At 40.6% G+C, this 26,657-nt stretch overlaps 1 protein-coding gene and 1 long non-coding RNA gene across 2 annotated transcripts in view; both read left to right on the plus strand.

The window, feature by feature from the left end:
* LOC120548735 (putative leucine-rich repeat-containing protein DDB_G0290503) overlaps nt 1-26,657 on the plus strand; it is a 48,527-nt gene that overhangs the window by 12,222 nt on the left and 9,648 nt on the right. Inside the window, exons 9-32 of the mRNA XM_039785173.1 lie at nt 163-225; nt 437-499; nt 14,681-14,743; nt 14,827-14,889; nt 14,998-15,060; nt 15,879-15,941; nt 16,155-16,217; nt 17,447-17,572; nt 17,661-17,723; nt 20,256-20,318; nt 20,530-20,592; nt 20,687-20,749; nt 20,833-20,895; nt 21,104-21,166; nt 21,261-21,323; nt 21,407-21,469; nt 22,379-22,441; nt 22,683-22,745; nt 23,328-23,390; nt 23,485-23,547; nt 23,631-23,693; nt 24,232-24,294; nt 24,403-24,465; nt 26,592-26,654. Coding sequence (XP_039641107.1) covers nt 163-225; nt 437-499; nt 14,681-14,743; nt 14,827-14,889; nt 14,998-15,060; nt 15,879-15,941; nt 16,155-16,217; nt 17,447-17,572; nt 17,661-17,723; nt 20,256-20,318; nt 20,530-20,592; nt 20,687-20,749; nt 20,833-20,895; nt 21,104-21,166; nt 21,261-21,323; nt 21,407-21,469; nt 22,379-22,441; nt 22,683-22,745; nt 23,328-23,390; nt 23,485-23,547; nt 23,631-23,693; nt 24,232-24,294; nt 24,403-24,465; nt 26,592-26,654 — 1,575 coding nt within the window. The remainder of the gene's footprint in view (nt 1-162; nt 226-436; nt 500-14,680; nt 14,744-14,826; nt 14,890-14,997; nt 15,061-15,878; nt 15,942-16,154; nt 16,218-17,446; nt 17,573-17,660; nt 17,724-20,255; nt 20,319-20,529; nt 20,593-20,686; nt 20,750-20,832; nt 20,896-21,103; nt 21,167-21,260; nt 21,324-21,406; nt 21,470-22,378; nt 22,442-22,682; nt 22,746-23,327; nt 23,391-23,484; nt 23,548-23,630; nt 23,694-24,231; nt 24,295-24,402; nt 24,466-26,591; nt 26,655-26,657) is intronic.
* On the plus strand, nt 10,912-11,300 carry LOC120548736. The gene is made up of 3 exons (XR_005637268.1): nt 10,912-10,940; nt 11,140-11,202; nt 11,262-11,300. It is a non-coding gene; the product is annotated as an uncharacterized LOC120548736 (long non-coding RNA).

Here is a 26,657-nt window from a genome sequence, read left to right on the forward strand (position 1 = left end):
AAATAAATTAAATGAAAAAATTAAATGAAATACTTAGTCCCATATTAGTCCCATATTTAATTTAGTATGAACCTAGCAGGTAACATCATCAACTCTTCAATGCTACTTTCAGTTCATCATTAATTAAACTGTTAAATAAAACATGAATCCTTTCCTGTTCAGCTATGGAGGTCAGACTGAGTGACGATGAGACACAGCTGGAAGATCTGAAGACAGAAAACACAGGTAATACTCTGAAGGTTTCAAACTAACTTCAGATTATTAAATGTTATCTGAATAAAGTGGAAAATAATTTATTTGAGCTCAAACTGTGCATGTAGTGCTTCTTCAAACTGAAACTGTGGAGGATCCAGTAAGGTTCCCTGAGGAACTCCTTCATCATCCTGATGATACAGATGATTAAATTCCCTTTTTATTTTTGATTTTGTGTTTTCAGTTCAGTCTGATCAACTTTCTTTGATGGAGTCCAGACTGACAGACGGACACAACAACACTACAGGTAGACTTATATTTACTTTATTATTTTCATCAACACAAGTGGTAATTAGGTATTAATTAATCAGATATTTACTGTTTAGAGCTGGAGGTCCCATATTAGTCCCATACTTAAGTCCCATATTTGTCCCATACTTAATTTAGTCCCATATTAGTCCCATACTTAACTTAGTATGAACCTAGCAGGTAACATCATCAACTCTTCAAAGCTACTTTCAATGCATCATTAATTAAACTGTTAAATAAAACATGAATCATTTCCTGTTCAGCTCTGGAGGTCAGACTGAGTGACGATGAGAAACAGCTGGAAGATCTGAAGACAGAAAGCTCAGGTACACACCTTAAACATATCTTCAGAATTGGAGGATCCAACATGGTTCCCAGAGGAACTCCTTTTAATAAGTGTGAATGAACCCTGAAATAGGGGTGCACCAATCCGATACTAAGGCAAGGCAAGGCAGCTTTATTTGTATAGCACATTTCAGCAACAGGGCAATTCAAAGTGCTTTACATAAAACATTAAAGAGCAGTAAGAAAACAATTAAAAACAATTTTAAAACATTAATAAACAAATTAAAAACATTAAAAGACAAGAATAAAATTGATAGTGCAGTATAAGAATAAAAGTTACAGTGCAGTATAAGAAATTAAAGTTAATAAAATAGATTATTTAAAGAAAAGCAACATCAAAAAGATAGGTCTTTAGCTTAGATTTAAAATAACAGAGTTGGAGCGGACCTACAGGTTTCTGGGAGTTTGTTCCAGATATGTGGAGCATAAAAACTGAACGCTGCTTCCCCCTGTTTAGTTCTGACTCTGGGGACAACAAGTAGACCTGTCCCAGACCACCTGAGAGGTCTGGGTGGGTCATAATGTAGTAGCAGATCAGAAATGTATTTTGGCCCTAAACCGTTTAGTGATTTATAAACCAGTAAAAGTATTTTGAAATCAATTCTTTGAGGCACTGGAAGCCAGTGTAGAGACTTCAGAACTGGAGTGATGTGATCCACTTTCTTGGTCTTAGTGAGGACTCGAGCAGCAGTGTTCTGAATCAGCTGCAGCTGTCTGATTGATTTTTGGATATCAGTCCCGATATTGACAAAATAGCTGGATCAGAAATCGGAAAAATAAACAGATCCACGGGCCGATCCAGTTTTGTTAGTTTTTTCTCCTCTGTCACACGTGTGTCACATCCTGGAAGAGTTGAGTGTACAAATAAATAAGAATTCAATACATTACATGTATGTTATTTTGTCTTAGTTAGGAAAGTAATGTTTAGTTAGGAAAAGTCTGGTGCCTTTAGTCTCTTCCACATGGTGGAAGAAAGGTATTCAGTGTATTATTAATTCAACAAAGGTATGGGATTGGTAACGGGTATCAACAGATACACAAAGCCCAGGCATCGGTATCGGTATCGGGACTGAAAAAGTCGGATCGGTGCATCCCTACCCTGAAATGTTTTCTCTTTAGAGCTGGAGGTCAGACTGAGTGACAACGAGAAACAGCTGGAAGATCTGAAGGCAGAAAACTCAGGTAACACTCTGAAGGTTTCAAAATAAATATAGATTTATATAATATATTTATGTTTTATTCAACTATGACATTCATACAAAGTGCAAAAATGTTTGGAGCTCAAAGAAAAAACATCTTCAGAAAGAAACTTTAGAGGCTCCATTACGTTTCCCTGAGGATCTCCTTTATAAACCTAAATTAACCCTAAACTGTTTTATCTGAGTGTTAGTGAGAAACAGCTGGAAGATCTGAAGGCAGAAAACACAGGTCCAACCCTTAAAGTGCTCATATTATGCTCATTTTCAGGTTCATAATTGTATTTAGAGGTTGTACCAGAACAGGTTTATGTGTTTTAATTTTCAAAAACCATATTTTTGTCATCTCACTTCTATTCTATCTTTGTTGGGAGTCGCACATGCTCAGTAACTAGGTAAGGACTACTAGCCAGTCAGAAGCAGAGTATAAGGGCGTGCCCTGACAGTACCTAGGTAAGGACTACTAGCCAGTCAGAAGCAGAGTATGAGGGCGTGCCCTGACAGTAGCTAGGTAAGGACTACTAGCCAGTCAGAAGCAGAGTATGAGGGCGTGCCCTGACAGTACCTAGGTAAGGACTACTAGCCAGTCAGAAGCAGAGTATGAGGGCGTGCCCTGACAGTACCTAGGTAAGGACTACTAGCCAGTCAGAAGCAGAGTATGAGGGCATGCCATGCTAGCAGCTAGGTGAGCATTATAACGTGTGTTATAAAGTGACCCACGTTTGTCTCTGAAGTAAAGGCTGGACTACAATAGAGCTGTTTGGAGCAGTTGGTGAACAGTGTTTTTTAGTTGGAGATGGTAAGTCCCTTTGGGGGGGACTTTGGGCTTTTTCACTTCTTAAACCTATAACCTGCACAAAAAGAGTTGTAACACTATAAAGGAAAGGGAAAAAGCCAAACAGCATAATATGAGAACTTTAAACATATCCTCTTACTTAAACTGTGGAGGATCCAACATGGTTCCCTGAGGAACTCCTTTATAAACCTGAATTAACCCTAGACTGATCATCTTTCTTTGATGGAGTCCAGACTGACAGATTGATCAGATATTTACTGTTTCCTGTTCAGCTCTGGAGGTCAGACTGAGTGTCGGTGAGAAACAGCTGGAAGATCTGAAGACAGAAAACTCAGTTCAGTCTAAACAGCTTTCCTGGTTGGAGTGCAGACTGAATATCACACACAAGAACACTACAGGTTGACTTATTTTTATATTTAATATTTGTATGTGTAAGTGGTAATTAGTTATTAATTAATCAGATACTTACTGTTTTCTCTTTAGAGCTGGAGGTCAGACTGAGTGTTAGTGAGAAACAGCTGGAAGATATGAAGACAGAAAACACAGGTACAAACCTTAAACATATCTTCAAACTCAAACTGTAGAGGATCCAATACGTTTCCCTAAGGAACTCCTTTATAAGTTTACGATTGCGGTTCTGACCCAGAACACAGAGATACCACATGAGACACAGAGTAACCATTTCAAGATGTTTAATAAGAGTCTGTACTTAGAATAATCAAGGACAGAAGGAACGGGGCTTGATAACTCCAGGACTGGACCGAGGCTAGAGCCGGGCAGGCAGCGGAGAATCCAAACTGTCTCTCTGTTGAATCCGATCATGGAGGAGGCAAAGCCAGACCGGTGAGGAGCAGGCAGAACAGCAGACAATGCAGCAGCGAATGCAGCAGGTCTTGAAGCGGGGTCTGCACGGAGAAACAGGGAATTTACAGGAGCACTAGGAATAACAAGAATACTAGAAACGAACAAAGTACACTGAGCCAAGTTTCCACACTGGTGGATGTATGTAATGATCTGGCGCCAATGGTGAGATCAGCCCGGGTATATGTACTGCAGAGGTTATTCGAGGAATAGGCAGCATCTGTGCAGGTAGAATGGATCGAATGGCCACGCCCCTTGACCTACTTTCGTGAAGCCACGCCCCTTGACCTACTTCTAGGTAGAGTCTGAAACACAACAGACAGAAACAAAAGGGAAAGGGGAGAGAACACACACTCGGGACAGGGAAGGACAGCTGCCCCATAACATATAAACCTGAATTAACCCTAGACTGATCATCTTTCTTTGATGGAGTCCAGACTGACAGATTGATCAGATATTTACTGTTTCCTGTTCAGCTCTGGAGGTCAGACTGAGTGTCGGTGAGAAACAGCTGGAAGATCTGAAGACAGAAAACTCAGTTCAGTCTGAACAGCTTTCCTCGTTGGAGTCCAGACTGAATATCACACACAAGAACACTACAGGTTGACTTATTTTTATATTTAATATTAGTATCAACACTAATTAGTAGAAATTAATTATTATTAATCAGATACTTACTGTTTTCTCTTTAGAGCTGGAGGTCAGATTACGTGACAGTGAGAAACAGCTTCAAGATCTGAAGACAGAAAACACAGGTACAACCCTTAAAGGAACACGCCGACTTATTGGGACTTTGTCTTATTCCCCGTATCCCCCAGGGTTAGATAAGTCCATACATACACTAGCACCCACCGCTAGCCTAGCTTAGCACAGATCCTGGAGGTACCCGGCTCCATCTAACCTACTGCTCCCAATAAGTGACAAAATAACGCCAACATTTTCCTATTTACATGTTGTGGTTAGTATAGTCACAGCATGTACAAATAACAAGGTCACATGACACACAGCCATCTTCTAACCGTATACAAACTGGGAACTATATTCTCAGAAAGGCAAAGCAGCTGCTACTTATCTAACTCTGGGGGATGCGGTGAATAAGCTAAGGTCCCAATAATCGGCATGTTCCTCTAAACATATCTTTAGACTGAAACTGTGGAGGATCCAATACATTTCCCTGAGGGACTCCTTTATAAACCTAAATTTACCCTAAACTGTTCTCTCTTTAGAGCTGGAGGTCAGACTGAGTGTTAGTGAGAAACAGCTGGAAGATCTGAAGACAGAAAACACAGGTACAAACCTTAAACATATCTTGAAACTGAAACTGTGGCGGATCCAGGAAGGTTCCCTGAGGAACTCCTTTATAAACCTAAAGTAACCCTGAACTGTTTTCTCTTTAGAGCTGGAGGTCAGACTGAGTGACAGCGAGAAACAGCTGGAAGATCTGAAGACAGAAAACAAAGGTAACACTCTGAAGGTTTCAAACTAACTTCAGATTAATAAATGTTATCTGAATAAAGTGGAAACTAATTTATTTGAGCTCAAACTGTGCATGTAGTGCTTCTTCAAACTGAAATTGTGGAGGATCCAGTAAGGTTCCCTGAGGCACTCCTTCATCATCCTGATAATACAGATGATTAAATTCCCTCTTTATGTTTTGATTTTGTGTTTTTTAGTTCAGTCTGATCAACTTTCTTTGATGGAGTCCAGACTGACAGACAGACACAACAACACTACCGGTAGACTTATATTTACTTTATTATTTTCATCAACACAAGTGGTAATTAGGTATTAATTAATCAGATATTTACAGTTTTCTCTTTAGAGCTGGAGGTCAGACTGAGTGACAGTGAGAAACAGCTGGAAGATCTGAAGACAGAAAACTCAGGTAACACTCTGAAGGTTTCAAACTATTTATATAATATATATATTAATATATAAAAATATTCAGCCCAGGACTTCATCTAATAATAGCCGCCTTCCGACAGAGTGATTTTTGCAGTTCCTAGAACAAAATGTTTTTTCTCATGTTCCAACTGGACCAATTTGGGGATTATTAAGCTCCTCTGGCCGCAGTTTGTGTAATTCTTTCAGCTCCTACTTCAGGGCAGGGTCTTTTCCCTTTGCCCTTTTCCACATAGTGGTGGTTAGATGGCTGTGTTATAATAGCAAAAGGTCAGTTTCTGTACAACCACTTGGCCATTGTGAATGCAAATGGCAAAACCTGTTTTGGGGGAGAGTAGTTAGTAGAACTGTTTAGAAATGGACTGTTCCTATAACTACGTTCCTGTAACTACTTGGTCGAGAAGAGGCTTATATATAGATTTATAGTAGTGTGTTATTATATATAAATATATTAGCTATGACCTTCATACAAAGTGATAAAGACTTTGGAGCAGAGTCAAAGTTTTTAGCTCAATGAAAAACAAAAAGAAACTTCAGAGGATCCACTATGGTTCCCTGAGGAACTCCTTTATAAACCTGAATTAACCCTAGACTGATCATCTTTCTCTGATGGAGTCCAGACTGACAGATTGATCAGATATTTACTGTTTCCTGTTCAGCTCTGGAGGTCAGACAGAGTGTCGGTGAGAAACAGCTGGAAGATCTGAAGACAGAAAACTCAGTTCAGTCTGAACAGCTTTCCTCGTTGGAGTCCAGACTGAATATCACACACAAGAACACTACAGGTTGACTTATTTTTATATTTAATATTAGTATCAACACTAATTAGTAGAAATTAGTTATTATTAATCAGATACTTACTGTTTTCTCTTTAGAGCTGGAGGTCAGATTACGTGACAGTGAGAAACAGCTTCAAGATCTGAAGACAGAAAACACAGGTACAACCCTTAAAGGAACACGCCGACTTATTGGGACTTTGTCTTATTCCCCGTATCCCCCAGGGTTAGATAAGTCCATACATACACTAGCACCCACCGCTAGCCTAGCTTAGCACAGAACCTGGAGGTAACCAGCTCCATCTAGCCTAGCTTAGCACAGTTCCTGGAGGTAACCGGCTCCATCTAGCCTACTGCTCCCAATAAGTGACAAAATAACGCCAACATTTTCCTATTTACATGTTGTGATTAGTATAGTCACAGCATGTACAAATAACAAGGTCACATGACACACAGCCATCTTCTAACCGTATACAAACTGGGAACTATATTCTCAGAAAGGCAAAGCAGCTGCTACTTATCTAACTCTGGGGGATCCGGTGAATAAGCTAAGGTCCCAATAATCGGCATGTTCCTTTAAACATATCTTTAGACTGAAACTGTGGAGGATCCAATACATTTCCCTGAGGGACTCCTTTATAAACCTAAATTTACCCTAAACTGTTCTCTCTTTAGAGCTGGAGGTCAGACTGAGTGTTAGTGAGAAACAGCTGGAAGATCTGAAGACAGAAAACACAGGTACAAACCTTAAACATATCTTGAAACTGAAACTGTGGCGGATCCAGGAAGGTTCCCTGAGGAACTCCTTTATAAACCTAAAGTAACCCTGAACTGTTTTCTCTTTAGAGCTGGAGGTCAGACTGAGTGACAGCGAGAAACAGCTGGAAGATCTGAAGACAGAAAACAAAGGTAACACTCTGAAGGTTTCAAACTAACTTCAGATTAATAAATGTTATCTGAATAAAGTGGAAACTAATTTATTTGAGCTCAAACTGTGCATGTAGTGCTTCTTCAAACTGAAATTGTGGAGGATCCAGTAAGGTTCCCTGAGGAACTCCTTCATCATCCTGATAATACAGATGATTAAATTCCCTCTTTATGTTTTGATTTTGTGTTTTTTAGTTCAGTCTGATCAACTTTCTTTGATGGAGTCCAGACTGACAGACAGACACAACAACACTACAGGTAGACTTATATTTACTTTATTATTTTCATCAACACAAGTAGTAATTAGGTATTAATTAATCAGATATTTACAGTTTTCTCTTTAGAGCTGGAGGTCAGACTGAGTGACGGTGAGAAACAGCTGGAAGATCTGAAGACAGAAAACACAGGTAATACTGTGAAGGTTTCAAATATATATATATATATATATATATATATATATATATTCTGTGAAGGTTTCAAATATATATATATATATATATATATATATATATATATATATATATATATATATATATATATATATATATATATATATTAAGCCCAGGACTTCATCTAATAATAGCTGCTTTCTGATGGAGTGATTTTTGCAGTTCCTAGAACATAACGTTGTTTCTCATGTTCCAACTGGATCAATTTGGGGATTATTAAGCTCCTCTGGCTGCAGTTCCTGTAACTCTTTCAGCTCCTACTTCAGGGCAGGGTCTTTTCCCTTTTCCACATAGTGGTGGTTAGATGGCTGTGTTATAATAACAAAAGGTCAGTTCCTATACGACCACTTGGCCATTGTGAATGCAAATGGCAAAACCTGTTTTGGGGGAGAGTAGTTAGTAGAACTGTTTAGAAGTGGACTGTTCCTATAACTACGTTCCTGTAACTACTTGGTCGGGAAGAGGCTTATATATAGATTTATAGTAGTGTGTTATTATATATATACATATATATGTGTAATATACCTATATATATATATATATATATAGGTATATTACACATGTTTTATTGTTGTATAAAATGTATGAGCAGTAATTTGTTGTTGTTTTAACCTGTGAAGCACCTTGGTCAACCATGGTTGTTTTTAAGCGTGCTATATATAAATAAATTGATTGATTGATTGATTGATATATAAATACATTAGCTAAGACCTTCATTCAAAATGATAGACTTTGGAGCTGAGTCAAAGTTTTAGCTCAATGAAAAACAAAATGAAACTTCGGAGTATCCACCATGGTTCCCTGAGGAACTCCTTTATAAACCTAAATTAACCCTAGACTGATCATCTTTCTTTGATGGAGTCCAGACTGACAGATTGATCAGATATTTACTGTTTCCTGTTCAGCTCTGGAGGTCAGACTGAGTGTCGGTGAGAAACAGCTGGAAGATCTGAAGACAGAAAACACAGGTACAAACCTTAAACATATTTTCAGACTGAAACTGTGGAGGATCCAATACGTTTCCCTGGGGGACACCTTCACAGTAGTCTGGATGTCATCTAGCCTCGCCTCGAGTTTGGAAAACGCAGTGTTGAATTCAGCTTGGAAAAAAATTGTGAACTCAGCCAAGAGTGAAAGGCCTTGTGCTTGGCTAGCATAGCGGTTAGCGTGGATATTGCGGCGCTCAACATCTTCTCTTGGTCTTCTTTCTTCGACTTGTTGGACATCCTCCCAACTTGGCGTAATGCTGCCGAGTATAGTTAGATATTAGTGGCTAGTTGCAGCGCTTTGGCTGAACTGTAAAGACGGTTAAAGATGAAAAGGGTGGAAGCGAGGAATAAAGTGACTACCTCCTCTGCGCAGCTCACCGGAAGTCTCCCCCTGGGGGGGACCCTTTTATTAACCTAAATTAACCTTAAACTGTGTTCTTTTTAGAGCTGGAGGTCAGACTGAGTGACAGCGAGAAACTGCGGAAGATCTGAAGACAGAAAACACAGGTAACACTCTGAAGGTTTCAAACTAACTTCAGATTAATAAATGTTATCTGAATAAAGTGGAAACTAATTTATTTGTGCATGTGGTGCTTCTTCAAACTGAAATTGTGGAGGATCCAGTAAGGTTCCCTGAGGAACTCCATCATCCTGATGATACAGATGATTAAATTCCCTCTTTATGTTTTGATTTTGTGTTTTTTAGTTCAGTCTGATCAACTTTCTTTGATGGAGTCCAGACTGACAGACAGACACAACAACACCACCGGTAGACTTATATTTACTTTATTATTTTCATCAACACAAGTGGTAATTAGGTATTAATTAATCAGATATTTACAGTTTTCTCTTTAGAGCTGGAGGTCAGACTGAGTGACAGTGAGAAACAGCTGGAAAATCTGAAGACAGAAAACACAGGTAATACTCTGAAGGTTTCATATATATATATTATATATATATATATATATATATATATATATATATAAATATAAATATTAAGCCCAGGACTTCATCTAATAATAGCTGCTAATAATCCTATGGAGTGATTTTTGCAGTTCCTAGAACATAACGTTGTTTCTCATGTTCCAACTGGAACAATTTGGGGATTATTAAGCTCCTCTGGCTGCAGTTCCTGTAACTCTTTCAGCTCCTACTTGCGGGGGGGCAGGGCTTCTTTTTTTTCCACATAGTGGTGGTTAGATGGCTGTGTTATAATAACAAAAGGTCAGTTCCTATACGACCACTTGGCGTGCCAGTGATGAATGCAAAAAAAACAGTTTTTTGTGGAAAAATGTTTGTGAACTGTTTAGAAGTGGACTGTTCCTATAACTACGTTCCTGTAACTACTTGGTCGGGAAGAGGCTTATATATAGATTTATAGTAGTGTGTTATTATATATAAATACATTAGCTAAGACCTTCATTCAAAATGATAGACTTTGGAGCTGAGTCAAAGTTTTTAGCTCAATGAAAAACAAAATCAAACTTCGGAGTATCCACCATGGTTCCCTGAGGAACTCCTTTATAAACCTGAATTAACCCTAGACTGATGATCTTTCTTTGATGGAGTCCAGACTGACAGACTGATCAGATATTTACTGTTTCCTGTTCAGCTCTGGGGTCAGACTGAGTGTCGGGTGAGAAACAGCTGGAAGATCTGAAGACAGAAAACACAAGTAAACCTTAAACATATTTTCAGACTGAAACTGTGGAGGATCCAATACGTTTCCCTGGGGGACACCTTCACAGTAGTCTGGATGTCATCTAGCCTCGCCTCGAGTTTGGAAAACGCAGTGTTGAATTCAGCTTGGAAAAAAATTGTGAACTCAGCCAAGAGTGCAAGGCCTTGTGCTTGGCTAGCATAGCGGTTAGCGTGGATATTGCGGCGCTCAACATCTTCTCTTGGTCTTCTTTCTTCGACTTGTTGGACATCCTCCCAACTTGGCGTAATGCTGCCGAGTATAGTTAGATATTAGTGGCTAGTTGCAGCGCTTTGGCTGAACTGTAAAAGAGGGTTAAAGATGAAAAAGGGTGGAAGCAGGGATAAAGAAACTACTCCTTTGCGCAGCTACCGAAGATTCTCCCCTCCCGGGGGACACCTTTATTAACCTAAATTAACCTTAAACTGTGTTCTCTTTAGAGCTGGAGGTCAGACTGAGCGTGAAACAGCGCTGGAAGATCTGAAGACAGAAAACACAGGTAACACTCTGAAGGTTTCAAACTAACTTCAGATTAATAAATGTTATCTGAATAAAGTGGAAACTAATTTATTTGTGCATGTGGTGCTTCTTCAAACTGAAATTGTGGAGGATCCAGTAAGGTTCCCTGAGGAACTCCATCATCCTGATGATACAGATGATTAAATTCCCTCTTTATGTTTTGATTTTGTGTTTTTTAGTTCAGTCTGATCAACTTTCTTTGATGGAGTCCAGACTGACAGACGGACACAACAACACCACCGGTGACTTAATTTCATCAACACAAGTGGTAATTAGGTATTAATTAATCAGATATTTACAGTTTTCTCTTTAGAGCTGGAGGTCAGACTGAGTGACAGTGAAAAGCAAGGAAGATCTGAAGAACAGAAGACACAGGCAATACTCTGAAGGTTTCATATATTATATATATATATATATATATATATATATATATATATATATATATATATATATAAATATAAATATTAAGCCCAGGACTTCATCTAATAATAGCTGCTTTCCTATGGAGTGATTTTTGCAGTTCCTAGAACATAACGTTGTTTCTCATGTTCCAACTGGAACAATTTGGGGATTATTAAGCTCCTCTGGCTGCAGTTCCTGTAACTCTTTCAGCTCCTACTTCAGGGCAGGGTCATTTCCCTTTTCCACATAGTGGTGGTTAGATGGCTGTGTTATAATAACAAAAGGTCAGTTCCTATACGACCACTTGGCCAGTGTGAATGCAAATGGAAAAAACAGTTTTTGGGGAGAGTAGTTAGTAGAACTGTTTAGAAGTGGACTGTTCCTATAACTACGTTCCTGTAACTACTTGGTCGGGAAGAGGCTTATATATAGATTTATAGTAGTGTGTTATTATATATAAATACATTAGCTAAGACCTTCATTCAAAATGATAGACTTTGGAGCTGAGTCAAAGTTTTTAGCTCAATGAAAAACAAAATCAAACTTCGGAGTATCCACCATGGTTCCCTGAGGAACTCCTTTATAAACCTGAATTAACCCTAGACTGATGATCTTTCTTTGATGGAGTCCAGACTGACAGACTGATCAGATATTTACTGTTTCCTGTTCAGCTCTGGAGGTCAGACTGAGTGTCGGTGAGAAACAGCTGGAAGATCTGAAGACAGAAAACACAGGTACAAACCTTAAACATATTTTCAGACTGAAACTGTGGAGGATCCAATACGTTTCCCTGGGGGACACCTTCACAGTAGTCTGGATGTCATCTACGCGCCTCGACGAGTTTGGAAAACGCAGTGTTGAATTCAGCTTGGAAAAAATTGTGAACTCAGCGGCCAGCAAGGGGGGGGGCCTTGTGCTTGGCTAGCATAGCGGTTAGCGTGGATATTGCGGCGCTCAACATCTTCTCTTGGTCTTCTTTCTTCGACTTGTTGGACATCCTCCCAACTTGGCGTAATGCTGCCGAGTATAGTTAGATATTAGTGGCTAGTTGCAGCGCTTTGGCTGAACTGTAAAGACGGTTAAAGATGAAAAGGGTGGAAGCGAGGAATAAAGTGACTACTCCTTTGCGCAGCTCACCGGAAGTCTCTCCCTGGGGGACACCTTTATTAACCTAAATTAACCTTAAACTGTGTTCTCTTTAGAGCTGGAGGTCAGACTGAGTGACAGCGAGAAACAGCTGGAAGATCTGAAGACAGAAAACACAGGTAACACTCTGAAGGTTTCAAACTAACTTCAGATTAATAAATGTTATCTGAATAAAGTGGAAACTAATTTATTTGTGCATGTGGTGCTTCTTCAAACTGAAATTGTGGAGGATCCAGTAAGGTTCCCTGAGGAACTCCATCATCCTGATGATACAGATGATTAAATTCCCTCTTTATGTTTTGATTTTGTGTTTTTTAGTTCAGTCTGATCAACTTTCTTTGATGGAGTCCAGACTGACAGACGGACACAACAACACCACCGGTAGACTTATAGTTACTTTATTATTTTCATCAACACAAGTGGTAATTAGGTATTAATTAATCAGATATTTACAGTTTTCTCTTTAGAGCTGGAGGTCAGACTGAGTGACAGTGAGAAACAGCTGGAAGATCTGAAGACAGAAAACACAGGTAATACTCTGAAGGTTTCATATATATATATATATATATATATATATATATATATATATATATATATATATATATAAATATTAAGCCCAGGACTTCATCTAATAATAGCTGCTTTCCTATGGAGTGATTTTTGCAGTTCCTAGAACATAACGTTGTTTCTCATGTTCCAACTGGAACAATTTGGGGATTATTAAGCTCCTCTGGCTGCAGTTCCTGTAACTCTTTCAGCTCCTACTTCAGGGCAGGGTCATTTCCCTTTTCCACATAGTGGTGGTTAGATGGCTGTGTTATAATAACAAAAGGTCAGTTCCTATACGACCACTTGGCCAGTGTGAATGCAAATGGAAAAAACAGTTTTTGGGGAGAGTAGTTAGTAGAACTGTTTAGAAGTGGACTGTTCCTATAACTACGTTCCTGTAACTACTTGGTCGGGAAGAGGCTTATATATAGATTTATAGTAGTGTGTTATTATATATAAATACATTAGCTAAGACCTTCATTCAAAATGATAGACTTTGGAGCTGAGTCAAAGTTTTTAGCTCAATGAAAACAAAATCAAAACACAGAGTATCCACCATGGTTTCCAGGAACGGCTTTATAAACCTGGAATTAACCCTAGACTGATGATCTTTCTTTGATGGAGTCCAGACTGACAGACTGATCAGATATTTACTGTTTCCTGTTCAGCTCTGGAGGTCAGACTGAGTGTCGGTGAGAAACAGCTGGAAGATCTGAAGACAGAAAACACAGGTACAAACCTTAAACATATTTTCAGACTGAAACTGTGGAGGATCCAATACGTTTCCCTGGGGGACACCTTCACAGTAGTCTGGATGTCATCTAGCCTCGCCTCGAGTTTGGAAAACGCAGTGTTGAATTCAGCTTGGAAAAAAATTGTGAACTCAGCCAAGAGTGCAAGGCCTTGTGCTTGGCTAGCATAGCGTTAGCGTGGATCGTGGTGCCAACATCTTCTCTTGGTCTTCTTCTTTCGACTTGTTGGACATCCTCCCAACTTGGCGTAATGCTGTGCCAGTATAGTTAGATATTAGTGGCTAGTTGCAGCCGCGCTTTGGCTAAACTGTAAAAAGAGGGGCAAAAGAAAAGGGTGGAAGCGAGGAATAAAGTGACTACTCCTTTGCGCAGCTCACCGGAAGTCTCTCCCTGGGGGACACCTTTATTAACCTAAATTAACCTTAAACTGTGTTCTCTTTAGAGCTGGAGGTCAGACTGAGTGACAGCGAGAAACAGCTGGAAGATCTGAAGACAGAAAACACAGGTACACACCTTAAACATATCTTGAAACTGAAACTGTGGAGGATCCAGGAAGGTTCCCTGAGGAACTCCTTTATAAACATGAATGAGCCCTGATGGTTGTTTGGAGTTTGTTTTTTACAGAGTCTGATCCTCTGAGCTGTGTAATGTAAATCATTGTTATTTGGGTATTTTGAAAAAGACATTTGTTTGTTTTGATTTTGTGTTTTTTAGTTCAGTCTGATAAACTTTCCTTGATGGAGCCCAGACTGACAGACGGACAAAACAACACTACAGGTAGACTTGTATTTACACTCATCTTTCTATTCTGGACTTTACCTTAAATCCAGACTCAGTGAATGTATGAATGAATCATCTGATTGTTGATCAGCTCTGGAGGTAAGACTGAGATCCACTCAGACACAGTTGGAACAGCTGGAGAATCACACTGCAGGTAACATCATCAACTCTTCAATGCTACTTTCAGTTCATCATTACTTAAACCGTTAATTAAAACATGAATCGTTTCCTGTTCAGCTCTGGAGGTCAGACTGTGTGACGATGAGACACAGCTGGAAGATCTGAAGACAGAATACACAGGTACACACCTTAAACATATCTTCAGACTGAAACTGTGGAGGATCTAATACGTTTCCTTGACGATCTCCTTCATAAGTGAGAATTTACCCTGAAATGTTTTCTCTTTAGAGCTGGAGGTCAGACTGAGTGACAGCGAGAAACAGCTGGAAGATCTGAAGACAGAAAACACAGGTAAACACCTTAAAGGTCCTATGACATGCTGCTTTTTGGATGCTTTTATATAGGCCTTAGTGGTCCCCTTATACTGTATCTGAAGTCTCTTTTATAGAGACCTTAGTGGTCCCCTAATACTGTATCTGAAGTGTCTTTTATATAGACCTTAGTGGTCCCCTAATACTGTATCTGAAGTCTCTTTTATATAGACCTTAGTGGTCCCCTAATACTGTATCTGAAGTCTCTTTTATATAGACCTTAGTGGTCCCCTAATACTGTATCTGAAGTCTCTTTTATATAGACCTTAGTGGTCCCCTAATACTGTATCTGAAGTCTCTTTTATATAGGCCTTTTGGTCCCACAATGAGCTTTCCTTAGGATGTCCCATGTCTGTGTCTGTAGCTATTGAGGAGGAGAGAGGGGGGGCAAGGTGGAGGGTGGGGGTGTGGCCTTGACCAACTGCCACTTTGCTCGTTTGAAAGCCATGATGTTTCTCTCTCATGGGTGGGCCAAATTCTCTGGGCGGGCAAAGCAGAGAAAGGGGAGGTAACCTTGCCCCTTATGACCTCATAAGGAGAAGATTCCATATCGGCCCATCTGAGCTTTCATTTTCTCAAAGGCACAGCAGGATACCCAGGGCTCGGTTTACACCTAGCACCATTTCTAGCCACTTGGGGACCATAAGCAGGCTGGGGGAAGTCATATTAATGTTAAAAAAAACTCATCAAGTGACATTTTCAAATGTATCCTCTTACTTAAACTGTGGAAGATCAAATACATTTCCCTGAGGATCACATTTGTAAACATGAATTAACCCTAAACTGTTTTCTCTTTAGAGCTGGAAGTCAGACTGAGTGACAGAGAGAAACAGCTGGAAGATCTGAAGACAAAAAACACAGGTAACACTCTGAAGGTTTCAAACTAACTTCAGATTATTAAATGTTATCTGAATAAAGTGGAAACTAATTTATTTTAGCTCAAACTGTGCATGTAGTGCTTCTTCAAACTGAAACTGTGGAAGATCCAGTAAGGTTCCCTGAGGAACTCCTTCATCATCCTGATAATACAGATGATTAAATTCCCTTTTTATGTTTTGATTTTGTGTTTTTTAGTTCAGTCTGATCAACTTTCTTTGATGGAGTCCAGACTGACAGACAGACACAACAACACTACAGGTAGACTTATATTTACTTTATTATTTTCATCAACACAAGTGGTAATTAGGTATTAGGTTAAAGCCAGCAAAGGCAACCTGACTGTTGTCTGGCTGGATTTGGCCAGTGCCTATGGATCAATCCCCCACGCCTTCATCCATGCAGCATTAGACCACTACATCAGCACATCAAGGGAATGATCACCAGCTACTTTGGTGGAATCCAGCTACGATTCAAGATGGCCCATTTTACAACTCAGTGGCAAAGCCTGGAAAAGGGTATTGTAACTGGCTGCACAATCTCCCCCCCCCCCATCGTCTTTGTCATGGGAATGAACCTCCTAATAAGAGCTGCGGAGAAGGAAGCCCGGGGTCCAAAAATGGAGTCAGGCATCCGACAACCCCAAATAAGAGGTTACATGGACGACCTTACCGTGACAACCACAACCCATGTGGAGGCGAGGTGGGTGCTAATTGTTCTGGACCACATGGCAACGTGGGCCAGAATGAAGTTTAAGCCAAAGAAATCCAGGAGTATGACGATCAGGAACGGGAAGTTGACCAACAGGTTCAAGCTGCATGTGCAAGAGGAAGTGATTCCATCGATAGAGGAGAATCCAATCAAGTGCCTCGGAAAGTGGTTCGATGACTCACTTACGGACAGGAACAACATAGCCAGTACGGAAAAGCAGGTGGAGGAATGGATGAGGAGGATTGAAAAATCAGGGCTCCCTGGGAAGTTTAAAGCATGGCTCTATCAACATGGACTGTTGCCAAGACTCATGTGGCTGCTAACTGTGTATGAAGTCCCGATGACATGCATTAAAGGAGTGGAGAGGAAGATCAATAAGTACTTCCGAAAGTGGTTGGGAATCCCTCCAAGCTTCATTGCAGTAGGCCTCTACATAAGATCAGGGCAGCTCCAACTTTCTCTGTCATCCGTGGTTGAGGAATTCAAAGATGCAAAGTGCAGAGTTGTAATGACATACAGAGACTCCCAGGATGAACAAGTCACACATGAAGGCGTCATCACAAGATCAGGACGCAAGTGGGCAGCTGATTCATCTGTTGCACAAGCTGAGAGGATGTAGAAGCTACGTGATGTCAAAAAATCTAAATGAAATTATGGAGGATCCAACATGTTTCCCTGAGGAACTCCTTTATAAACCTGAATTAACCCTAGACTGATCATCTTTCTTTGATGTAGTCCAGACTGACAGATTGATCAGATATTTACTGTTTCCTGTTTAGCTCTGGAGGTCAGACTGAGTGTCGGTGAGAAACAGCTGGAAGATCTGAAGACAGAAAACACAGTTCAGTCTGAACAGCTTTCCTCGTTGGACACCAGACTGAATATCACACAGAAGAACACTACAGGTTGACTTATTTTTATAATTAATATTTGTATCAACACTAGTGGTCTTTAGTTATTAATTAATCAGATACTTAACTGTTTTCTCTTTAGAGCTGGAGGTCAGACTGAGTGTTAGTGAGAAACAGCTGGAAGAGCTGAAGACAGAAAACTCAGGTACAACCCTTAAACATATCTTCATACTGAAACTTCTTCTTCGAGTCCGTTGCAATTTCAGATGTCGTTCTGCCAATATCTGGCGCAGGTCACAGCTGATGGGGTAGGTTCAGCCAGGTCCTGGGGGCTGCACTGGGGAGTGTTTTCACACTCCAGTAGGTGGGACATTGTCTGTACTGCTCCACAGCTGCATGTGTCTTCTGTCTGGTGATTCCATGCTTTCATAAGTGCTTTGCACTTCCCCTGTTCCACTCGTAGTCTGTTGAGGGTTTTCCAGGTTAGCCATGGGAGGTTGTGCCCGCTGGTGAGACATTCAGTCGGGGTGATTCTTCTCTCCGTCCAGTCCTGGGCTGGCATGTGTTTAGCTGGTTCCATTCATCTTTCCAGATGTTGGTCCTTGCTATTTCTTTGGTTGTCTGGAGAGGTGGGACTGTCTGCAGGAAACTGGCTCTGGATTTCAGTAGGGCTGGTCCGAATACCATTTTTTGAGCTTCGAAGCTTCGGTATTAATGAGCATCGAATATTCGAAGCTTCGGAGAGAGGGGGCTGAACATATTATTATCTCTAATAAAGGCAGGAATCTCTATGTGTCTGTCTGTTTGTTTGCATTTTGATTATTTTGAGAACCTTTCATCCAAACGACTTCACAAGGGAGTGCAGTGTCGTATTTGGTGCAATATAGATAGACAGGCCAGACGCGTTCAGAATTAATAAACTTTTAACCTCTCAAGGATCACCATCCCGTAAACGTGACACTTTGTGACTGGGGCCTCGCTGTAACCTTGATGAAACTTCCACTCATGAGCGTTTTTATAACTTTAAAGCATTAAATCTTTAAAATATACAGCCATGTACACAACTGTTACAAAGTACAGAAAATAAAACAATTCAGCCGTAATCTGCGCAGCTGGTCTATAGAGCCGAGAGTGCATGCATACCTGTTTTCGTTGCCCTTTCAGCAACAAAGTGGTATTTTGACCAAAACTTGATTTTCATAAATCCCCAAGAGTCCAAGGAAATGTAATATCCAAGCTTCATATTCCAAAACGATCTCTTCGCCTCACAATGTTGAAGTTTCGGGCCGAATCACAACGGAAAAACGCGAAACAGTTCTCCATTTCCGCACTTGTTATTGTCGCTAGCTTCTCTGCCCAGCTTGCTAAATGCTCGAAGTGGGCGTCATCGTATCTTCTTCTTCTTCTTCTTTGTAGTTTATTGGCAGTTGGCAAACCAACTTAAATGTGCATTACCGCCACCAACTGGACTGGAGTGTGAACGACAGATAAATGCAGAAAATAAATAAACCAAAATTAAATAAAAAAAAATATAAAAACGAATATTCGAATGTCAAATTTTAAAATGGAATACCCAACCCACCGAACGAATATTCGAATATTCGGGTCCAGCCCTAGATTTCAGTCGAGGTGGAGGTTCTGTGTGTCCATGCAGGGGGTGCCTGGTGTCAGACTCCTGTGCTCTCCGCTCGTCTTGGGCAATGATGGATCGTCTGATGTGGGGTGGGGGCAATGCCAGCTAAGGCGTAGAGGCACGGGACTGGCGTTGTCTTTATGCATGCCTTGATAATGCAGCAGGTGTCGTTGAGGGCTGTGTCAATCAGTTTGGTGTGGTGGGAGCGGCTCCAGCTTGAGCATGCATATTGGGCTGTGGAGAAGCACAGGGCTAGGGCAGTTGCGCGGATGGTGGGTGGATCGGCACCCACTTTGAGTTTACCAGTTTGTGCACGATGTTATTGTGAGTGTTGACCTTGGCTTTGGTGTTCTGAAGGTGAGTTTTGAAAGAGAGTGTCCTGTCGAGTGTGACTCCGAGGTACACAGGGTGGGGGTGGTTGAAAGGTTTGTGGCCATCCCATGAGACGCTCAGTTCTTTTTTCGCATCTTGATTTTTAAGATGGAAGCTGCATAGTGTGGTTTTTGATGGGTTGGGTTTCAGGTGGTTGTTATTGTAGTAGGTTGTCATCTCTTGGAAGGCACTTTCCAGGACAGGCTCAATCTTCTGGAAGTTCTCCTGTTGGGTGGTGACGCAAAGATCGTCTGCATAGATGAAGTGCCGGCATTGTGGGGGAAGTGGTTGGTCATTAGTGTAAATGTTGAAGAGGAGGGGGGCCAGTATGCTGCCTTGTGGTAGGCCGTTCTTTTGGGATTTCCATTTACTCTTCTTGTCATTTAGTTGGACAAAGAAGTGCCTGTTGTTGAGGAGGCTCTTGATGATTTGGCACAGGTCGAGGTCACCAGTCATGTCAAAAAGTTTCCTAATCATGGTGCCGTGCTGGAAAGTGTCTTAGGCATCGGTGAGGTCTATGAAAGCTGCTCCAGTGATGAGGTTGCACTCAAAACCGTCCTCAATGTGTTGGGTGAGGTTCAGTAGCTGCCCAGCACAGGAGCAGCCAGGGCGGAAACCAGCTTGATCTTAAGTAAGCTTAGAGTCTCAGACTGAAACTGTGGAGGATCCAGTACGTTTCCCTGAGGATCTCCTTTATAAATATGAATTAACCTTAAACTGTTTTCTCTTTAGAGCTGGAGGTCAGACTGAGTGACAGCGAGAAACAGCTGGAAGATCTGAAGACAGAAAACACAGGTACAAACCTTAAACATATCTTGAACCTGAAACTGTGGAGGATCCAGGAAGGTTCCCTAAGGAACTCCTTTATAAACATGAATGAGCCGTGATGGTTGTTTGGAGTTTGTTTTTTTCAGAATCTGCTGATTCTCTGAGCTGTGTTATATAAACCATTGTTATTTGGGTATTTTGAAAAGACATTTGTTTGTTTTGATTTTGTGTTTTTTAGTTCAGTCTGATAAACTTTCCTTGATGGAGTCCAGACTGACAGACGGACAAAACAACACTACAGGTAGACTTGTATTTACACTCATCTTTCTATTCTGGACTTTACCTTAAATCCAGACTCAGTGAATGTATGAATGAATCATCTGATTGTTGATCAGCTCTGGAGGTAAGACTGAGATCCACTCAGACACAGCTGGAACAGCTGGAGAATCACACTGCAGGTAACATCATCAACTCTTCAATGCTACTTTCAGTTCATCATTAATTAAACTGTTAAATAAAACATTAATCGTTTCCTGTTCAGCTCTGGAGGTCAGTCTGAGCGACGATGAGAGACAGCTGGAAGATCTGAAGACAGAAAACACAGGTACATACCTTAAACATATCTTGAAACTGAAACTGTGGAGGATCCAGGAAGGTTCCCTGAGGAACTCCTTTATAAACATGAATGAGCCCTGATGGTTGTTTTGAGGGTTTTTTACAGAATCTGCTGATCCTCTAGATGTGTAATATTAACCATTGTTATTGGGGTATTTTGAAAAGACATTTGTTTGTTTTGATTTTGTGTTTTTTAGTTCAGTCTGATAAACTTTCCTTGATGGAGTCCAGACTGACAGACGGACAAAACAACACTACAGGTAGACTTGTATTTACACTCATCTTTCTATTCTGGACTTTACCTTAAATCCAGACTCAGTGAATGTATGAATGAATCATCTGATTGTTGATCAGCTCTGGAGGTAAGACTGAGATCCACTCAGACACAGCTGGAACAGCTGGAGAATCACACTGCAGGTAACATCATCAACTCTTCAATGCTACTTTCAGTTCATCATTAATTAAACCGTTAAATAAAACATGAATCGTTTCCTGTTCAGCTCTGGAGGTCAGACTGAGTGACGATGAGAGACAGCTGGAAGATCTGAAGACAGAAAACACAGGTACACACCATAAAGGTCCCATGACATGCTGCTTTTTGGATGCTTTTATATAGGCCTTAGTGTTACCCTAATACTGTATCTGAAGTATCTTTTATATAGGCCTTAGTGGTCCCCTAATACTGTATCTGAAGTCTCTTTTATATAGACCTTAGTGGTCCCCTAATACTGTATCTGAAGTCTCTTTTATATAGACCTTAGTGGTCCCCTAATACTGTATCTGAAGTCTCTTTTATATAGACCTTAGTGGTCCCCTAATACTGTATCTGAAGTCTCTTTTATATAGACCTTAGTGGTCCCCTAATACTGTATCTGAAGTCTCTTTTATATAGCCCTTAGTGGTCCCCTAACACTGTATCTGAAGTCTCTTTTATATAGACCTTAGTGGTCCCCTAATACTGTATCTGAAGTCTCTTTATATAGACCTTAGTGGTCCCCTAATACTGTATCTGAAGTCTCTTTTATATAGACCTTGTGGTCCCACAATGAGCTTTCCTTAGGATGTGCCATTTCTGTGTCTGTAGCTATTGAGGAGGAGTAGGGGGGGGCAAGGTGGAGGGTGGGGGTGTGGTCTTGACCAACTGCCACTTTGCTCGTTTGAAAGCCATGATGTCTCTCTCTCTCTCTCATGGGCGGGCCAAATTCTCTGGGAGGGCAAAGCAAAGAAAGGGGAGGTAACCTTTCCCCTTATGACCTCATAAGGAGAAGATTCCTTATTGGTCCATCTGAGCTTTCATTTTCTCAAAGGCAGAGCAGGATACCCAGGGCTCAGTTTACACCTATCACAATTTCTAGCCACTGGGGGACCATAGGCAGGCTGGGGGAACTCATATTAATATTAAAAAACCTCATAAAGTGAAATTCTTATGCCATGGGACCTTTTAAATAAAACATGAATCGTTTCCTGTTTAGCTCTGGAGGTCAGACTGAGTGACAATGAGAAACAGCTGGAAGATCTGAAGATAGAAAACACAGGTAATACTCTGAAGACTTTAAACAAACTTCAGATTATTAAATGTTATCTGAATAAATTGAAAAATGATTTATTGTAGCTCAAACTGTGCATGTAGTGCTTCTTCAAACTGAAACTGTGGAGGATCCACCATGGTTCCCTGAGGAACTCCTTTATAAACCTGAATTAACCCTAGACTGATCATCTTTCTCTGATGGAGTCCAGACTGACAGATTTATCAGATATTTACTGTTTCCTGTTCAGCTCTGGAGGTCAGACTGAGTGTCGGTGAGAAACAGCTGGAAGATCTGAAGACAGACAACACAGGTACAAACCTTAAAGGTGCTGTAGGTAGGATTGTGAAGATCCAGGACTTAGCAAAATAATTTGAATATCGACAACTTCTCAATCCCTCACCCCCTTTCCGCTAAAGCCCAAACGGTCTCCTAAGCGCCTCCCCCCACAAGGGAGAATTAATGTGTGTGCATGAGCAGTGATTGACACGCAGTTACACACACCTCCTGGCCCTGATTGGTGCATCTGAACAGGGAGCGGTGGATTTTTGTAAATCCCACTACAGGCTGTAGGTGGTGCCAGAGGAGCCAGATTTTTTTTTAAATGACCTGCTTCATGTAGTTTTACTGGAACATAGGGTCAGTTTCAGCAAATTTGACCGAAAGTTATTTTTATAAAGCTTACCTACTGCACCTTTAAACATATCTTCAGAATTAAACTGTGGAGGATCCAGGAAGGTTCCCTGAGGAACTCCTTTATAAACATGAATGAACCCTGATGGTTGTTTTGAGGGTTTTTTACAGAATCTGCTGATCCTCTAGATGTGTAATATTAACCATTGTTATTGGGGTATTTTGAAAAGACATTTGTTTGTTTTGATTTTGTGTTTTTTAGTTCAGTCTGATAAACTTTCCTTGATGGAGTCCAGACTGACAGACGGACACAATAACACTACAGGTAGACTTGTATTTACACTCATCTTTCTATTCTGGACTTTACCTTAAATCCAGACTCAGTGAATGTATGAATGAATCATCTGATTGTTGATCAGCTCTGGAGGTAAGACTGAGATCCACTCAGACACAGCTGGAACAGCTGGAGAATCACACTGCAGGTAACGCCATCAACTCTTCAATGCTACTTTCAGTTCATCATTAATTAAACTGTTAAATAAAACATTAATCGTTTCCTCTTCAGCTCTGGAGGTCAGACTGAGTGACGATGAGACACAGCTGGAAGATCTGAAGACAGAAAACACAGGTACATACCTTGTGTTTTTAGCTTCTTTCCCACTGCCATCACTCTACTGATTTGTGGATAAGTGGTCCCCACTTTGGCCACTCACCCACTTCTCTACACATTACATACTTATCATCCCAATATGCATCTTGCACACTACTTTGCACTATTACTTTTTGCTTTCTACATCCCACTCCATGTGTACTTGTCTTGATATTATGTCTTATTTGTATTTTTTGTATATTGTTGATATGTGCCTATATGTATGCTGTTGTCTCTATTGTACAGTATATGTGTCTATATTACTATTTGTCTACTGAATGTTTACTACTATGTGTCTATTTGTTGAATGTATAGAGAGTTAACACCAACCGAAGTCAAATTCCTTGTGTATGAAAGTATACTTGGCCAATTAAACTGATTCTGATTCTGATTTAGTTCAGTCTGATCAACTTTCTTTGATGGAGTCCAGACTGACAGATGGACACAACAACACTACAGGTAGACTTATTTTTACTTTATTATTTTTATTAATCAGATTTTACTGTTTCCTGTTCAGCTCTGGAGGTCAGACTGAGTGACAGCAAGAAACAGCTGGAAGATCTGAAGAAAGAAAACACAGGTACAATCCTTAAACGTATCCTCCTACTTAATTGGTGGAGGATCCAACATGGTTCCCTGAGGAACTCCTTTATAAACCTAAATTAACCATAAAGTATTTTCTCTTTAGAGCTGGAGGTCAGACTGAGTGACAGCGAGAAACAGCTGGAAGATCTGAAGACCAAAAACACGGGTAATACTATCAAGGTTTCAAACTAACTGCAGATTATTAAAGGGCTACGCCACCGTGTGTTGAATAGGTCTTATCACGGTCTCCCCTGGCTGTAGATAGGTGGGCCAACGCATTTTTTGTCTCAGTGCAAGTAATTAGGTTGTTTTTTTTGTCTTTTGTTGGCTCACTTTTACTCACAACATGCTAACCGGCAACATAGGATTCCATTCACTATGCTAAGCTAACTAGTGGCGGCACTGCCGGTGTTGCACCGGACTAAAACCATGCATGCACAAAAAATGCGTTGGCCCACCTATCTACATCTAGGTGAGACCCTGATAAGCCCTATTTCACCTATCTACAGCCAGGGGAGACCGTGATAAGCCCTATTTCACCTATCTACAGCTAGGGGAGACCGTGATAAGAGCTATTTCACCTATCTACAGCTAGGGGAGACCGTGATAAGAGCTATTTCACCTATCTACAGCTAGGGGAGACCGTGATAAGACCTATTTCAACAAACGGTGGCATATCCCTTTAAATGTTATCTGAATAAAGTGATACGAAGTGGAAACAAATTTATTGTAGCTCAAACTGTGCATGTAGTTCTTCAAACTGAGGGCCTCATGTACTAATGCTTTGGCGCCCACTTCAGGCATATTTGTTTCGCAACGTGCACGTAAAAGCATGGCGAGGTATGTACAAACAGGCAGCACTGAGGTAAAAGCACAGACTGCCTGTCGCGGGAACTGAAAATGGCAAATTGCGCTTTTCCGTGTCATGCATATATGCATTCACGGGAGGGTGAAGAGGAAAGTGGGAGTTTCCCATAAAGAGATGGGAGGGGAAGCGTAAATTGCGCCTAATTATGTATTCCGCGGTATATACAAAAAAACGCCCGTGACAGCGCGCCTCTATTTTGCGGTGAAAGTGTTCAACTGCACGGCCTATTTCTCGCTTAAAATGTTTACAGAAACACGTTCCGGTGAACTGTCTTCGTAAAATATGAGATCGTATTCTGAATGAGCCGACATTATGCTCTGTTGTTACTACCGGGAGCAGCCAGACCCACGTGACACATTCGTCCAATCAGCTGCCGGTTATTCATCATCATTTTTAGTGCGACAATACAGATTAGCGCCGTCTGCTGTTATGGAGACGTATTACGTCCCGCGCATTAACGTACGCTCAAGTCAGCGTCGCTTCGGTGTGTTTCGAGGCACTTTTTTGACCAACTCGGGGAGCCTGATCAGTCCGACTGCCTTTCCTCCTGACGGTCAGCTGTGGGTTGGTGTGTCAGGGCCTTAAGATGGCCGTAGCTATCCGCTGTAGTTGTTTAGCACAGTGTTTCTCTAATGGGGGTATGTGTACCCCAAGGGGTACTGTAGAGGACTGCAGGGGGTACGTGAGCACTTTTTTCTAAGTTTTTGTCGCTGTTTGTCACTTTTTCAAAGTTTTTGTTGCATTTTGTCACTATTTTTGACCTGTTCTTGCCTTCTTTCCTTCCTTCCTTCCTTCCTTCCTTCCTTCCTTCCTTCTACTGTCTTATTTTTTTCTCCAAGTTTGTCGAAGTTTTTGTCACTTTTTTCAAAAAACAATTCTGCCTTTTTTAAGGTTTTTGTCCCTTTTTTTCGAAGTTTGTCTTCCTTCTTTATACTGTGTTTTTTTAGTTTTTGTTTTAGTTTTTGTTGCCTTTTTTCATCAGCATTTAAATGTGTTTCAGCTACATGGCTGTTGTTAAATCTTGGCTTAAAAACACAATTCAAATGGGGTACATTATTGAAAAAAGTTTGAGAACCACTGGTTTAGCATACAGGGATGTGGGGTGCAGCTGAGACTCACCAGTCAGCTTACTTGACCATCTTAAAATTTGATTTAGGCGATGCTTGTGCTTAACTGAAACGCACCCAAACCATGACACTAAGGAAAAAGATATGATGGATTCAATAAAGAAATGATAAAATAATGTCATCATGGTCTTGTCTATATGAAAATGGTACAATTTTCTCAAGCAGTATAGACGCTGTTGTCCTTTTTTACAGACAGCTTCACAATTCTCCTGGAAATTTTATTTAGAGTCAATAATTGTCTCTAGATATTTATGGTACAATTATTGACTTTGTTTGTTTTGATTTTGTGTTTTTCAGTTCAGTCTGATCAACTTTCTTTGATGGAGTCCAGACTGACAGACGGACACAACAACACTACAGGTA

The sequence above is a fragment of the Perca fluviatilis genome, chromosome 20 (genome assembly GCF_010015445.1).
Source record: "Perca fluviatilis chromosome 20, GENO_Pfluv_1.0, whole genome shotgun sequence".
NCBI classification, from domain to species: domain Eukaryota; kingdom Metazoa; phylum Chordata; class Actinopteri; order Perciformes; family Percidae; genus Perca; species Perca fluviatilis.